Raw genomic sequence first — 16,610 nt, forward strand, 5'->3', positions numbered from 1 at the left:
GGGACTGATGTGTTGGGTGCTGCGGGTGGGGGAGGGGCGGGGGGTGCTGCAGGTGGGGGCTTGAGTGGCGTGGGTGGGGGAGGGGCGGGGGTGCTGCGGGTGTGGGTGGTACGGGTGGGGGAGGGGGCGCGAGGCGGATGTGTTGGATGCCGCGGGTGGGGGACGGATGTGGTGGATACTGTGGGTGCCGCAGGTGGGGGAGGGGCGGGGGTGCAGCGTGTGGGGGAGGGGCAGGTGGGGTGGAGGGTGCGGGGGTGGAGCGGGGGGGAGAGGTGGGTATGGGATGGGGGAGGGGCGGGGGGTGCCGCAGGTTGGGGAGGAGTGAGGGGCCGCGGTTTGTGGGTGGTACGGATGGGGGATGAAGGAGTGCCGCAGGTGGGGAAGGGGCGTGTGCCATGGTTGGGTGACGAATGTGGTGGGTGCTGTGAGTGCCGCGGGTGGGGGAGGGGCAGGTGTGCTGCAGGTGTGGGTGCTATGGGTGGGGGAGGGAGTGCCGTGGGTGGGGGAGGGGCATGTACTGCAGGTGGGGGAGGAGCAGGGGGTGCTGCAGGTGTGGGTGCATCGGGTTGAGGAGGGGGCGGGAGTTCCACGGGTGGGGGAGGGGCATGTGCCGCGGGTGGGGGAGGGGGCGGGAGTGCTGTGGGTGGGGGAGGGGCGGGAGTGCCACGGGTGGGGGAGGGGTGGGGGTGCTCCAGATGTGGGTGCTATGGGTGGGAGAGGAGGCTGGAGTGCAGCGGGTGGGGGAGGGGAGGGGTGGGGGTGCTGCGGGAGGGAGAGGGGTGGGTGGTGCTGCAGATGTGGGTGCTATGGGAGGGGGAGGGGGCGGGAGTGCCGTGGGTGGGGGAGGGACGGGGGGTGCTGCAGTTGTGGGTGCCGCGGGTGGGAGGGTGCGGGGAGGAGTGGGGCGTGTGCCGCGGGTGGGGGGCGGATGTTGTGGAGGCTGTGGGTGCTGCGGGTGGGAGGGGGGTGGGTGCGGCAGTCAGAGGTGGTCCACGGCATTCTCCTCCGGACTGTGCGGCAGCTGCAAGACTCACCTGCTGCAGTATCACCAGGGTGCAGGGAGTGTACCGGGAGGAGGGAAAGAGGGGACTGGGCGGAGATTGGGAGGGGACTGGGTGGGGATGGGCGGACCGAGGGAGAGGACTGTTCCTGGCCTGCATCCAGCAACCCAGATCTGTGACTGTGACTCCGCCCAGCGTTAGAGAGCCAGGCACAGAGTCACAAGGCTAATATATAGGAGATGAAAGGGCGTGCGATGGTGAAGGAGGCGCAGCCCCTTGCGACGGCGTGAACAGCACCTGCAGGGCACGATGTACAGAATGTAGCGGGTGCGGGGGGGACTGCGGATGGTGTCTGTAGATGCTGCGGGTGGAGGGGAGGCAGAAGTGGGGGTGGGGCCCGGATGGGGAAGGTTCGGGAGGTGCTGCGCGTGGGGGAGGGGCAGAGGAGTGGGGGATGCAGATGGGGGAGGGGTCCGGAGGCACCGCAGGTGGGGGAGGGGCAGGGGTGCCACGGATGGGAGAGGGGCAGGTGTGGGGATGTTGTGGATGGGTGAAGGGTTCCGGAGGTGCTGTGGGATGGGAAGGGACGGGTGTGTCGGGGGTTGGGTAGGGGACCGCAGGCACCATGGGTAGGGTAGGGGCAGGTACGGGTGTTGCGGCGGATGGGAAAGGAGGTCCGGAGGTGCTGCAGGTGGTGGAGGGGCAGGTGCAGGGGTGCCATTGGTGGGGGAGGGGTGGGTGAGGGGGGGACCGCTGATGGAGGAGGGTGTCTGCAGATGCTGCGGGTGGAGGGGGGCAGGTGTGGGGGGAGACGTATAAGGGGGGTGAATGGTGGAAGGGGCCTGGAGGTGCTGTGGGTGGTGAAGGGGTGGAGGAGTGGGAGCCACGGGTGGTGTAGGGGGTCTGGAGGCACAGCATGTGGGGGAGGGGTGGAGTGCCGCATGTGGTGGAGGGGAAGGTGCGGAGGTGTGGTGCATTGGGGAGAGGTCTGGAGGCGCTGCGGGTACTGTACATGCCATAAAAGGTAGTTGGAGGATATGCAGTAACAGGGCCAGGACAGGGGTGACAGGGTCAGTACAGGGTTGACGGGGCCAGGATAGGGGTGACGGTGCCAGGATAGGGGTGACGGGGCCAGGACAGGGGTGACGGGGCCAGGACAGGGGTGACGGGGCCAGGACAGGGGTGACGGGGCCAGGACAGAAATGATAGGGACAGGATAGGGGTGACAGGGCCAGGGTAGGGGCGGCAGGACCAGGACAGGGGTGACGGGGCCAGTACAGGGTTCACAGGGCAAGCACAGGGGTGACAGGGCCAGGATAGGGGTAACAGGGCCAGCATAAGGGTGACAGGGCCAGGATAAGGGTGAAAGGGCCAGAATAAGGGTGGCAGGGCAAGGCCAGGGACATGACAGAACACAGGGCATGGGAGAGATTGGTATTAGGGACAAAACAGTGGTGACAGACAGATGTGTCTTACCGGAGTCACTGCTGCTGGCTGCTGCTGTTCCATTCCAACCTGTTGGGATCTGCTGCTGCTGGAGACTTGGCATGGCTGACTCTCTCAGGCTGGAGTCCTGCTTTCTCTGCCAGTCCGCATCCCTCCCCCCCCTCCTCAGTCACACACCGCAGACCTCGCGCAGCTGCATGGCACTGTGGTAAGGTGAGACTGGAAATGACTGGTTAGCCCCCAGGAGATGCTGCGGCTGGAGGGAGGAGGGGGTCATAGCATGCACGTGGCGCGGACCTCACGGCTTCCGGGCACTGTGGTAAGGGGAGACTGGGAGTGACTGGTTAGCTCCCAGAAGACGCTGCGGCTGGAGGGAGGAGTGGGTCAGAGCCTGCAAGCAGCTCGGATTTCTGCAGCGCTACCCGCCAGCTAAAGTGTGTGAATGAGCTGGGCGCACTCCACTGCGGGTGGCAGCGCTGCAGCTAGCGGTGGGGTTGCCGGGGCTGGAGATAACAGAGGCAGTATGGAACCTGCACAGCGGCAGGTGCCTCACTAAACTGCAGCTAAGAAGCGTGGAGTGTGTCAGAAAGTGACGCTCCTCCGCACCAGAGAGACCCTGCTGAGTATGCCGATGTGGGGGGTCAAGCACACAGTGAGCCGGTGCCCGTCTGTCTGTATGACATACCCCTCACACACCCCCATACCTCCCAAATGTCCCGATTTTCGCGGGACAGTCCCATTTTTTGGGGTCTGTCCCGCTGTCCCACCCGCGGGTCGCAGTGTCCTGCGGTGGGGGGGGGGGGCAGTTGGAAAGCTCCTGTACTCGCTGTTCTGCTTAGCAGAGCAGCGGTGAATAGTGGAGACAGAGGGAGAGGGGGCATCAGGGGGTACGGATTAATGGGGGGGTTCCAGCAGCAGAGCCGGATTAAGGGGGGGGGGGGGGGCGGGGGATACGTACCGCTGGCCCCACAGTTTTAGAGGCCCCCCCGGCTGGAGTAGCTCTGTCCCAGCTCAGAAGCTCCCCCCCCCCCCCCCCCCCCGTCCTGCCAGCAACAGTGGCAGCATTGTGCTACAGTCAGCACACGCTGCTGCATATTGGCAGGTCTGTGGTGTTGCAGGGAGGCAGCAGTCTCCCTGCTTTCTTCTCCCTGTGCGGGTGTGTAGGGGAGAGCGACCACCTCCTCTGGATTTACCTCTAGCTGAGGGGCCAAAATCCCATCAAAAAAATAAAAACAAAAATCGGAATTTGCATAAGGAGGCGTGGCCGCGCGGTCCGCGATTAGGCCACGCCCCCCAACCCCCAGCAGGCACAGCAATGAGATAGGGCTCCCCTGTCTCAAGTGCCCTGGGCCCCCCGGACTCATAATCAGCCCCTGGGGGCATGCCAGCAGCTCACAGAGCGCTGGGCATGCCCCCTCACTGACGAAAACGGGGACCCTCCCGTGAAGCCACGCCCCCTTTTCGCCGAGTGTTTCCCTCCTTCTGCCTGGAGAAAGCTCCTGCAGAAAGCTGGGAGGTCTGCACCCCTGTCTGTGACATGCCCAATGTCCATGCTATCTGCTTCTGCTCCTAGTCTCCTGTAGATTTGGCCAGATCTCTGTGACTCATTTGAATAACTCCGCCCACTGTTGTGACTCCGCGCAGCGTTAGCAAATGAATCACAAGGTCACAGAATAGGGCTATTATATAGGAGACTATTGTTCCTGGGGTTGTGTCAGTCTATTACTATTATACTATTGTTCCTGAGGTTGTGTCAGTCTATTACTATTATACTTTCTCCTACGTCCTAGAGGATGCTGGGGACACTTCAAGAACCATGGGGTATAAACGGGATCCGCAGGAGACATGGGCACTTTAAGACTTTAAAAGGGGTGTGAACTGGCTCCTCCCTCTATGCCCCTCCTCCAGACTCCAGTTTAGAATCTGTGCCCAGTGAGACTGGATGCACACTGAGGAGCTCTCCTGAGTTTTTCTGAAAAAATACTTTTTGTTAGGTTTATTATGTTCAGGGAGACCTGCTGGCAACAGGCTCCCTGCAGACCTACTTCTGTGAGTTTCATGGCTCTGCTTCTTAGGCTACAGGACACCATTAGCTCCTGAGGGTTTGAACGCTAGGTACGCCTAGATGCTCGTTCCTGGAGCCCGCCGTCACCCCCCTTACAGAGCCAGAAGTCAGAAGAAGGGTGAGTAGAAGAAGATCAGAAGACTTCAGTGACGGCTTTCAGTAACGCACAGCGGCTGCGCTGCGCGCCATGCTCCCACACACACAGCGGCACTACAGGGTGCAGGGCGCGGGGGGGGGGCCTGGGCAGCATAAAATCCTCATTTTGAGACTAGCTAAGAGGTATTCAAGTGCCTAGGCACTAAATCTGACCCCCGCCAGTATAATTTATTTAAAAAAATAGCGGGGCTGAAGCGCGCCATTAAGGGTGCGTGGCTTAGCCCTCCCAGCTCTCATCAGCGCCATTTTCTCTTCACAGAGCTGCAGAGACGCTGGTCCTTCCTCTACACTGCTGTACAAGTAACAGGGTGCAAAACGGGGGGGCACACTTAATTTGGTGCTGGATTAATGTTATAAAAGCGCTAACAGGTCTTAGGCAATATTTAAAAGGTTCAGAACTGGAATATGCGCTGGGCTGTGAGCTGGCAAACTCCCTCTGTGTTTCTCTGACAGGCTTTACTGTGGGTCTGTCCCCTATATGCCCAGTGTGTTTGTGGTGTCGGTACACGTGTGTCGGCATGTCTGAGGCTGAGTGCTCTTCCCAGGAGGAGACTGGAGTAGGGAAAGAAACGACTGTGGGAGTGACCCTGTCGGCACCGTCGATGCCTGACTGGGTAAATGTTTTGAGTGCTTTGAATGCGAATGTGACTCTAGTAATTAAGAGATTGGATAAGTCTGAGTCTCAGACCCAGGCATGGAAGAAATCCGTGGAGGATGTGTTGTCACAAGTTCAGACCCTCTCGGGGTCACAAAAGCGTTCTTTTACCCGGATAGCAGATACAGATACCGACACGGACTCTGACTCCAGTGTCGACTATAGTGATGCCAGATTAAATCCAAAACTGGCTAAAAGCATTCAGTACATGATTGTGGTGATAAAAGACGTGTTACATATCACGGAGGACCCTGCTGTACCTGATACATGGGTCTGTATGTTTAAAGGAAAGAAACCTGAGGTAACGTTTCCTCCCTCTCATGAACTGAACGCTCTTTTTGAAAAGGTTTGGGAAAATCCTGACAAGAAGTTTCAGATTCCCAAGAGAATTCTGGTGGCATATCCGTTCCCCCTTGGGGATAGGGAAAAGTGGGAGTCAACCCCCACTGTGGACAAACCTCTATCACGACTGTCCAAAAAGGTGGCGCTTCCGTCTCCTGACACAGCAGCCCTAAAGGAGCCTGCGGCTCGTAAGCAGGAAAATACATTGAAATCCATTTATGTCACTACGGGTACGCTACTCAGACCTGCAGTTGCTTCGGCATGGGTGAGTAGCGCTATTGAAAAGTGGGCAGATAACTTGTCATCTGAGTTAGATACCCTGGATAGGGATAGCGTTCTTTTGACACTGGGTCATATCAGGGATGCTGCAGCCTACCTTAAGGAAGCTGCGAGGGACATTGGCCTTTTGGGATCAAGGGCCAATGCTATGGCAGTCTCAGCTAGGAGAGCATTGTGGATTCATCAATGGAATGCTGATGCTGACTCTAAGAAGGCTATGAGGTCTCTGCCGTATAAAGGTGGTGTCTTGTTTGGTGACGGCCTCGCTGACCTGGTATCTACGGCTACCGCGGGTAAGTCATCCTTTTTACCTTATGTTCCTGCACAACAAAAGAAAACACACCACTATCAGATGCAGTCCTTTCGGCCCAATAAATGCAAAAGAGGACGAGGGTCTTCCTTCCTTGCGTCTAGAGGAAGAGGAAAGGGAAAAAGGTCACCGTCTGTGGCAGGTTCCCAAGAGCAGAAGCCCTCTCCGGCTTCTACCAAATTCACCGCATGACGCTGGGACTCCTCTGCGGGAGTCCGCGCCAGTGGGGGCCCGTCTCCGACTCTTCAGTCTTTCTGGGTTCGTTTGGCCCTAGACCCATGGGTATTAGAAATAGTGTCCCAAGGGTACAAGCTGGAATTTCAAGATGTGCCCCCTCGACGATTTTTCAAATCAGCCTTACCCGTTTCTCTTCAGGACAGGGAGGTGGTATGCGGTGCTATACAAAAGCTATGTCAAAATCAAGTCATTGTCACGGTACCCCCGTCACAACAGGGAGAAGGCTTTTACTAGAGCCTGTTCGTGGTCCCGAAGCCGGGCGGCTCGGTCAGACCAATTCTGAACTTAAAATCCCTCAATTTCTATCTAAGAAAATTCAAATTCAAGATGGAATCTCTCCGAACAGTGATCTCCAGTCTGGAGGAAGGGGATTTTATGGTGTCAGTCGACATAAAGGATGCCTACTTACACGTCCCCATATATCCTCCACATCAGGCTTACCTGAGGTTTGCCGTTCAGGATTGTCATTACCAATTTCAGACGATGCCGTTTGGTCTGTCCACGGCTCTGAGGGTTTTCACCAAAGTTATGGCGGAAATGATAGTTCTCCTGCGCAAGCAAGGAGTCACAATTATCCTGTACTTGAACGATCTCCTGATAAAAGAGAGGTCCAAGGAACAATTACTGCAGAGCATGACGCTCTCCCTGACAATTCTGCAACAACATGGTTGGCTCCTAAACTTGCCAAAATCACAGTTGGTTCCGACAACAAGGCTGTCGTTCTTGGGTATGATTCTGGACAGGGAGTTACAGAGAGTTTTTCTTCCAGTGGAAAAGGCTCTGGAAATTCAGAACCTGGTCAAACAGATTCTGAAACCAGCAAGAGTGTTGATTCATCAATGCACTCGGTTGCTAGGGAAGATGGTGGAGGCCTACGAGGCCCTTCAGTTTTTCAGTGGGACCTGTTGGACAAATGGTCCGGATCCCATCTGCACATGCACCGACAGATAATCCTGTCTTCCAAGACCAGAATCTCACTCCTGTGGTGGCTGCACTGCTCTCACCTCCTAGAGGGACGCAGATTCGGGATCCAGGACTGGATCCTGGTGACCACGGATGCGAGTCTCCGAGGCTGGGGTGCAGTCACACAGGAAGAAAATTTCCAGGGAAAATGGTCAAGCCAGGAAGCTTGTCTACACATAAACATTCTGGAATTAAGGGCCATTTACATCGGCCTTCTACAAGCGGAACATCTTCTTCGCGATCTGGCCGTCTTGATTCAGTCGGACAACATAACAGCAGTGGCGTACGTAAACCGCCAGGGTGGAACGAAGAGCAGAGCGGCAATGACAGAAGCCACAAAAGTTCTCCGCTGGGCGGAAAGGCATGTAAGCGCTCTGTCAGCAGTCTTCATTCCAGGTGTGGACAACTGGGAAGCAGACTTCCTCAGCAGACACGATCTCCATCCAGGAGAGTGGGGTCTTCATCAAGAGGTCTTTGCAGAAGTGACAAGTCGTTGGGGAATTCCTCAAATAGACATGATGGCGTCTCGCCTCAACAAGAAACTTCCGAGATATTGTTCCAGGTCGCGGGACCAATAGTGGTGGACGCCCTAGTGACACTGTGGGTGTTTCAGTCGGTATATGTGTTTCCTCCGATTCCACTCATTCCAAAAGTGATAAAGATCATAACAAGGGTTCATGCAATCCTCATTGTACCAGACTGGCCAAGGAGGGCCTGGTATCCAGATCTTCAGGAATTGCTCATAGGAGATCCCTGGCCGTTTCCTCTACAAGAGGATCTGTTACAGCAGGGGCCGTGCGTGTACCAAGAATTACCACGGCTTCGTTTGACGGCTTGGAGGTGGAGCGCAAGATCCTAGCCCGAAAGGGTATTCCCGGTGAAGTAATTCCCAGACTGCTTCAGGCTAGAAAAGAGGTAACGGCGAAACATTATCACCGTATTTGGAGAAAATATGTGTCTTGGTGTGAATCCAAGGAGGCTCCTACGGAGGAATTTCAGCTGGGCTGCTTTCTCCATTTTCTGCAAGCAGGGGTGGATGCAGGCCTAAAAGTAGGCTCAATTAAAGTAGAAATTTTGGCCTTATCAATTTTCTTTCAAAAAGAATTGTCTTCCCTTCCAGAAGTTCAGACTTTCCAACCTCCCTTTGTGCCCCCGGTGGCACCATGGGATCTTAACGTGGTGTTGCAGTTCCTGCACTCTCATTGGTTTGAACCTTGACGTAAGGTAGCGTTGAAATTCGTCACTTGGAAAGTGATCATGCTGTTGGCCTTGGCCTCTGCATGGCGGGTGTCTGAATTGGCGGCTTTGTCTCACAAGAGCCCCTATTTGATCTTCCATGAAGATAGAGCGGAGTTGAGAACTCGTCAGCAATTTCTGACGAAAGTGGTGTCATCGTTTCACATGAACCAACCTATTGTGGTGCCAGTGGCTACTGATGACTTAGAGGAATCGAAGTCTCTAGATGTGGTCAGAGCTTTGAAAAGTTATGTAGCCAGAACGGCTCAGATTAGGAAAACGGAGGCTCTGTTTGTCCTGTATGATCCCAACAATATTGGAGCTCCTGCTTCCAAGCAGACTATTGCACGCTGGATCTGTAATACGATTCGGCAGGCTCATTCTACGGCTGGATTGCCATTACCGAAATCGGTGAAGGCCCATTCTACCAGAAAGGTGGGCTCCAGGGGGGTATCGGCATTACAGCTTTGCCGAGCAGCTACTTGGTCGGGTTCAAACACTTTTGCAAAGTTTTACAAGTTTGATACCCAAGCTAAGGAAAACCTCTTGTTTGGTCAATCGGTGCTGCAGAGTCATCCACACTCTCCCGCCCGTTCTTGAGCTTTGGTATAAACCCCATGGTTCTTGAAGTGTCCCCAGCATCCTCTAGGACGTATGAGAAAATAGGATTTTAATAAATCCTTTTCTCTTAGTCCGTAGAGGATGCTGGGCGCCCGTCCCAGTGCATACTGTATCTGCAGTTATTGGTTATGGTTACACACGTGTTGTGTTGCGTTTATAGGCAGCCTGTTGCTGTCATTATTCATGCCGTTGCATGCGTTGGGTTGAATGCCATGTTGTACGGCATGTTTGAGGTGTGAGCTGGTATGTATCTCACTTTAGTTTAAATCAAAATAAATCCTTGTTCCTCGAAATGTCCGTCTCCCTGGGCACAGTTCCTATAACTGGAGTCTGGAGGAGCGGCATAGAGGGTGGAGCCAGTTCACACCCCTTTTAATGTCTTAAAGTGCCTATGTCTCCTGCGAATCCCGTCTATACCCCATGGTTCTTGAAGTGTCCCCAGCATCCTCTACGGACTAAGAGAAAAGGATTTACCGGTAGGTATTAAAATCCTATTATTGCTCCTGGGGCTGTGTCAGTCTATTACAATTATACTATTGCTCCTGGGGCTGTGTCAGTCTATTACTATTATACTATTACTACAGGCGTTGTGTCAGTCTATTACTATTATACTATTGTTCCAGGGACTGTGTAAGCCTATTACTATTATACTATTGTTCCTGAGGTTGTGTCAGTCTAATACTATTATACTCCGTGTCGGACTGGGGCATATAGGGCCCACCGGGGGAATGCAGTGGTAGGGGCCCATGTTTAGGGGTGTGGCCAGTCCACAGAGGGGGTGTGGCCTGCCACCTGATTGGTTTGACTAACCATTAGAGAATGCAACATCTGGGCCCCTTCATAAATATATACAGTAAATTCAGCTGCTGCATGCATGATAATATACCAGATTAATAACAGATTAATAACAGCAATGCACTGTAGAAAATACACCATAGTACAGTATAAGGTAACATCTCTATGATGTATAAATTAAGTGCACAGTCTGGAACCTGATCCTTAGAGCAGGAGGTGGGACCCCAGGCAGTGGGGCTCACCGGTGGTTTCCCCTGTACCCCTGTGGGCCAGTCCAAGCCTGATTATACTATTACTCCTGGGGCTGTGTCAGTCTATTACTATTATACTATTGCCCCCTGGGGCTGTGTCAGTATATTACTATTACTACAGGCGCTGTGTCAGTCTATTACTATTATACTATTACTACAGGGGCTGTGTCAGTCTATTACTATTATACTATTGCTCCTGGGGCTGTGTCAGTCTATTACTATTATACTATTACTACAGGGGCTGTGTCAGTCTATTACTATTATACTATTGTTCCTGGGGTTGTGTCAGTCTATTACTATTAATACAGGGGCTATGTCAGTCTATTGCTATTATATTATTGTTCCTAGGGTTGTGTCAGTGTATTACTATTATGTTATTACTACTTGGGCTGTGTCAGTCTATTACTATTATACTATTGCTCCTGGGGCTGTGTCAGTCTATTACTGTTATACTATTGCCCCTGGGGCTGTGTCAGTCTATTACTATTATACTATTGCTCCTGGGGCTGTCAGTCTGTTACTATTATACTGTTGCTCCTGGGGCTGTGTCAGTCTATTACTATTATACTATTACTACAGGGGCTGTGTCAGTCTATTACTGTTATACTATTGCCCCTGGGGCTGTGTCAGTCTATTACTATTATACTATTGCCCCTGGGGCTGTGTCAGTCTATTACTATTATACTATTGCTCCTGGGGCTGTCAGTCTGTTACTATTATACTGTTGCTCCTGGGGCTGTGTCAGTCTATTACTATTATACTATTGCTCCTGGGGTTGTGTCAGTCTATTACTATTATACTATTACTACAGGGGCTGTGTCAGTCTATTACTGTTATACTATTGCTCCTGGGGCTGTGTCAGTCTATTACTATTATACTATTGCTCCTGGGGCTGCGTCAGTCTATTACTATTATACTGTTGCTCCTGGGGCTGTGTCAGTCTATTACTATTATACCATTACTACAGGGGCTGTGTCAGTCTATTACTGTTATACTATTGCTCCTGGGGCTGTGTCAGTCTATTACTATTATACTATTGCTCCTGGGGCTGCGTCAGTCTATTACTATTATACTGTTGCTCCTGGGGCTGTGTCAGTCTATTACTATTATACTATTACTACAGGGGCTGTGTCAGTCTATTACTGTTATACTATTGCTCCTGGGGCTGTGTCAGTCTGTTACTATTATACTATTGTTCCTGGGGCTGTGTCAGTCTATTACTATTATACTATTGCTCCTGGGGTTGTGTCAGTCTATTACTATTATACTATTACTACAGGGGCTGTGTCAGTCTATTACTGTTATACTATTGCTCCTGGGGCTGTGTCAGTCTATTACTATTATACTATTGCTCCTGGGGCTGCGTCAGTCTATTACTATTATACTGTTGCTCCTGGGGCTGTGTCAGTCTATTACTATTATACTATTACTACAGGGGCTGTGTCAGTCTATTACTGTTATACTATTGCTCCTGGGGCTGTGTCAGTCTATTACTATTATACTATTGCTCCTGGGGCTGCTTCAGTCTATTACTATTATACTATTGCTCCTGGGGCTGTGTCAGTCTATTACTATTATACTATTACTCCTGGGGCTGTGTCAGTCTATTACTATTATACTATTGCTCCTGGGGCTGCGTCAGTCTATTACTATTATACTATTGCCCCTGGGGCTGTGTCAGTCTATTACTATTATACTATTGTTCCTGGGGCTGTGTCAGTCTATTACTATTATACTATTACTACAGGGGCTGTGTCAGTCTATTACTGTTATACTATTGCTCCTGGGGCTGTGTCAGTCTATTACTATTATACTATTGCTCCTGGGGCTGCTTCAGTCTATTACTATTATACTATTGCTCCTGGGGCTGTGTCAGTCTATTACTATTATACTATTGCTCCTGGGGCTGTGTCAGTCTATTACTGTTATACTATTGCTCCTGGGGCTGTGTCAGTCTATTACTATTATACTATTGCTCCTGGGGCTGCTTCAGTCTATTACTATTATACTATTGCTCCTGGGGCTGTGTCAGTCTATTACTATTATACTATTGCTCCTGGGGCTGTGTCAGTCTATTACTATTATACTATTGCTCCTGGGGCTGCGTCAGTCTATTACTATTATACTATTGCTCCTGGGGCTGTGTCAGTCTATTACTATTATACTATTGCTCCTGGGGCTGCGTCAGTCTATTACTATTATACTATTGCTCCTGGGGCTGTGTCAGTCTATTACTATTATACTATTGCTCCTGGGGCTGTGTCAGTCTATTACTATTATACTATTGCTCCTGGGGCTGCATCAGTCTATTACTATTATACTATTGCTACTTGGGCTGTGTCAGTTACTATTATACTGTTGTTCCTGGGGTTGTGTCAGTCTATTACTACTGGGGCTGTGTCAGTGTATTACTATTATATTATTACTACTAGGGCTGTGTCAGTCTATTACTATTATACTATTGTTCCTGGGATTGTTAGTCTGTTACTACTGGGCACTCTTATCTATGTGATCAGGACAGGGCACAGATGGGGCCCATCATGCTTTATGTGAGGGTGACATGTAATAAGGGGAGAGGATATTCGGTGTAACATTACAACTGGACTCATCTGATAAGTGATAGGTTCCTTTCAATAAACCACCTCTCTGGTGTGATTAGATGTTTCTTTTATTTTTCAGAACCACAACAAACTTACACCCAAGTAAGAGGGAGTCTGACAATCACCATGGTTGGTTTCTATTCATGGTACTGTATTATATAGGTTTCTCTCTATATTTTTACAAGCACGATGATTGGATTTGTCTTTATGTTTTGTTCTGTGGCATCATTTTTATTAAAGACACGTGGCTCTCTACAGCTTGCTGGTACTTGTAGTTGTGCAAAGAAGAATAGCCTGCTGCACCTATGTCAGTGTGACTACAGATGTCACAGCATGGGGCAGGTAAAATCCCTCTCGTCCAATGAGATCGCTGCCCTGCTGTGTCCTGGTGCCAGTCACCTGCTCTTCTGCTGTCACTTCTCATTGCCCTGTCCTATCTGTTCTAGCATCGCTCTCGTGGCTCTTTTCCGATAGCGCCACCAAGTACCATAGTGGGACCTATTAGAAGCACCTATGCTAGCCTCTGACCCCAAAAGCTTGCAATCTAAGGTTTCGTTGCATCGCGTATTCCGATGTAAGAACAGAATTGCAGCATGGTAACTAAGGCTGTCCGGCTTGCAGGTTCCCAGACAGATGCATACAGTATATACTCGGTTGTTGTATGCAAATGTGACCGGCGATATAAAACGTCCTGGGTGCAGAGAGCTGCCCCCATTCACTTCCCATCCAGCCTGTGATTGCACAGAGCCCGGTGTCCCCTCCAGCCAGATCCCCCTGACACTGATGCAGAGCAGCCAGGCTCGCGCTTCTCTGTAATTCCCCGGCAGCAGCAGGAGGAGAAGAAGAAGAAGAAGCGACACAACTTTGTTATTTGAATAGCACAAAGGACCCGCCTCGCTTCCATTGGCTGAGAGGCCCCTGGCTGGGCGAGCGTTCGCTGTCACTCAGGGCTGATGAGCGCCGCTGATTGGCCAAAGCGGGCGCGGGCGGATCTACGCTGGCGGTATAAGTAGCCGGGCTGGGGAAGGGAACAAGCACAACCAGTTCAGAGGCTTGCTAGCGAGCGGGGGCCGAGAGGCTGGCTGATCCCTTCTGCCGCCGCCGCTGCTGCTACTGCTGAGCCAGGGGGTGAGCGGTGGAGGGAAAGTCCCGCCGCGTCTGTGAGAGTGTGCGCTTCCCGAACCAGGCTGCTGGAGTCCGTACAGCATGGAATGCGCCCTTGACGCACAGAGTCTAATCAGCCTGTCCCTGAGGAAGATCCACAGCTCCCGCACCCAGCGCGGCGGCATCAAGCTGCACAAGAACCTGCTGGTGTCCTACGTGCTGCGCAACGCCCGGCAGCTCTACCTGAGCGAGCGCTACGCCGAGCTGTACCGCCGCCAGCCCTTCCCGCAAGCCATGGAGTGCGGCTCGGCGGCGGAGGAGATCCCTGAGCTCAGCCCCCTGCAGATTCCCGAGGAAGGCGAGGACGAGATGCACCAGCTGCCCAGGATACAGACCGGCGCCGAGCTGCTGGAGCCCGGCTGCGTCCCGGCGCTGAGCCCGGAGGAGCCCCTGGAGCTGCCGCCGTGCGCTCACACCCCGCACCCGGGCAAGGACAGCTTCTACCCCCGGGGCTGCTGCTCGGAGGAGCCGGGCGCCCTGCTGCTGCCCCACTGCAGCCAGACCACCGTGCTGGACCTGGACACTCACGTCGTGACCACGGTGGAGAACGGCTACCTGCACCAGGACTGCTGCGCCTCACAGTGCCCGTGCCTCGGCTCACCGTGCCCTGCGCTCCCGCCGGCTCCGGCTCCGCTGCCCGCCGCAGCCCCCAAGCGCAAGTACCCCCCGGCGGGGTACAGCTACACGGGGCAGGCGGAGGAGGACGAGGAGGACCTGGAGCCCCACTTCGTGCCCTGCAAGAGGGGCAGGTACGAGGACTTCTGCCCGCAGATGGGACCCCCCGAGCACACGGACTCTTCCAACATCTCCAACCTGATCTCTATCTTCGGCTCGGGCTTCTCGGGGCTGATGAGCCGGCAGGCGGAGTCCGAGCAGACTTTAAACGGACACTTGTGCGGCAAGCAGGCGCTCGCCAGCCTGGGTGCATGGACTAGGGCGATCGTGGCTTTCTAGCGGCCCCTCTCCAGAGTGCTGACCGGGGAGGGTGGGGGGCTGCTGTGGCGGTCTTGGAGGGGACACCGACATCAGGACTTGCAAATAATCCAAACATGTTTTATAGAACTGTACAGACTCTTAATGGGGGGGAAATAATCTTGGACTTTATTTTTGCAAAAAGAAAGAAAGCACCTATTTAATTGCATTTTGTTTCATTTCTTTGTAGTGGTCGATGATCTAGTAATGTCACACAAGCCAGGCTGCAGAATGGGGAGAAGGAAGAGTGGCTTTTTTGGGGGGGTATTGTTGCAAAGCAGTCACCGTCCCCATGTAACTTACAGGGTGGGCTGCATTGGGACCTCCAAACTAAAGGTTACTCCTATGGAGGGAGTATGTGAGATGGGGTCTGTACCTGGTGTGGTGGTTAACTTTCCCAGTGCTGGGTACACTTTAACCACTTATGGGTTAACCCTTCAAGACGCATAGGAGGAATAATATATCTCCAAAAGTTTATTCTTCCATTTGGAACCTTCCCTTTAAACTGAGTCAAGCAGACGTCCCCTACCTGGGCACAGCCTCAGACCAGTCACAGGGAAGGTTTTGGGGTATAATAAACTGCTTTTTTTTTTTTTTTTTTACAGTCTTGCCCTTGTCAGGTTGTGTGACTTACAAGATGAAGGCAGAAATAGTAACATTTTAACTTTTTATTTTTTTTCTCTTTCCTGTGTTGTGACTAACGTGAGCCTGTGTAATGCAGCTGCATATGTGGAGGGGGTGTTTGGAGATTGGGGCTGTAGTGTCACTGGCTTCATTTATATGGTGGGTCATGGAAACCTGCGAACGCTACAGATCACCTTCAGCCCCTGAACCCAAATACTATTATGTTTTTTTGTAAAGTTTTAAATGAAAAAGTCCCAGATTTGCGAGAACACTACCCTTGAACCCAAGCGCAGCAGTGTGCTCCCCTTAATCCAAAAGTTCACTTGTTCCAATTTCAGCCTTCAACTGACTTCATGAAACCAGCGTAGTTTTGGTCTTGTGATCTGTCCATAGATAGATAGATAGAGATATATATATATATATATATATAATCTCTCTATCCCTATCTATCTTCCATTTTTCTTTATACTTTTGGCATTTAATCCTTTTGTTGTAAAAAGGTGGTTTAGGATGAGCCTGCCAACATTCACACTTACAAGCACTATGTGTATTAAATATTTTGCCAAACGTTTTATTTTGTGTTACAATTCCTGTATTTTGTGTATATTGAACTGTATATCACCGGGTAAACTGTTCAAATTATTTGTTTAAATTTATAATCTTAAATAAAACAAACTTTATGCAATCTTGCTTGACTTGTCACTGTCTCTCCCTCATTCCATGTAACACCATAGTTGTTTAATTCAGATGGGGGGGGGGGGGGGGGGATATGGTTGAACCCCCTTGTGTGAAACAAAGATGTCTCCTACCTATACGTGGCATTGGGTTTTCTTACTGAACAGAACTTCTAAGTTACTAGCCAAGTGTCCACTGATGCCTAGTTTGGGCTTTCT

The 16,610-nt window shown here is 52.0% G+C and overlaps 1 protein-coding gene and 1 long non-coding RNA gene across 2 annotated transcripts in view; both read left to right on the forward strand.

Moving 5' to 3' along the window:
- The window catches only part of LOC134948484 (uncharacterized), a 149,049-nt gene extending 135,802 nt beyond the window's left edge, over positions 1 to 13,247 (forward strand). The window contains exon 4 of the long non-coding RNA XR_010182965.1: positions 13,037 to 13,247. This is a non-coding gene — a long non-coding RNA (uncharacterized LOC134948484). The remainder of the gene's footprint in view (positions 1 to 13,036) is intronic.
- Positions 13,248 to 13,984: 737 nt separating this feature from the next.
- On the forward strand, positions 13,985 to 16,402 carry IER5L (immediate early response 5 like). Its single transcript, XM_063936479.1, has one exon. It carries the CDS (start codon positions 14,164 to 14,166, stop codon positions 15,073 to 15,075), a length of 912 nt encoding a protein of 303 aa, XP_063792549.1. The 5' UTR covers positions 13,985 to 14,163; the 3' UTR covers positions 15,076 to 16,402.
- The last annotated feature ends 208 nt before the right edge of the window (positions 16,403 to 16,610 follow it).

The sequence above is a fragment of the Pseudophryne corroboree genome, chromosome 8 (genome assembly GCF_028390025.1).
Source record: "Pseudophryne corroboree isolate aPseCor3 chromosome 8, aPseCor3.hap2, whole genome shotgun sequence".
NCBI classification, from domain to species: Eukaryota; Metazoa; Chordata; class Amphibia; order Anura; family Myobatrachidae; genus Pseudophryne; species Pseudophryne corroboree.

Excerpts from the sequence above, each read along its gene's own strand:
- IER5L (XM_063936479.1), top strand. The coding sequence starts at position 14,164 with ATGGAATGCGCCCTTGACGCACAGAGTCTAATCAGCCTGTCCCTGAGG.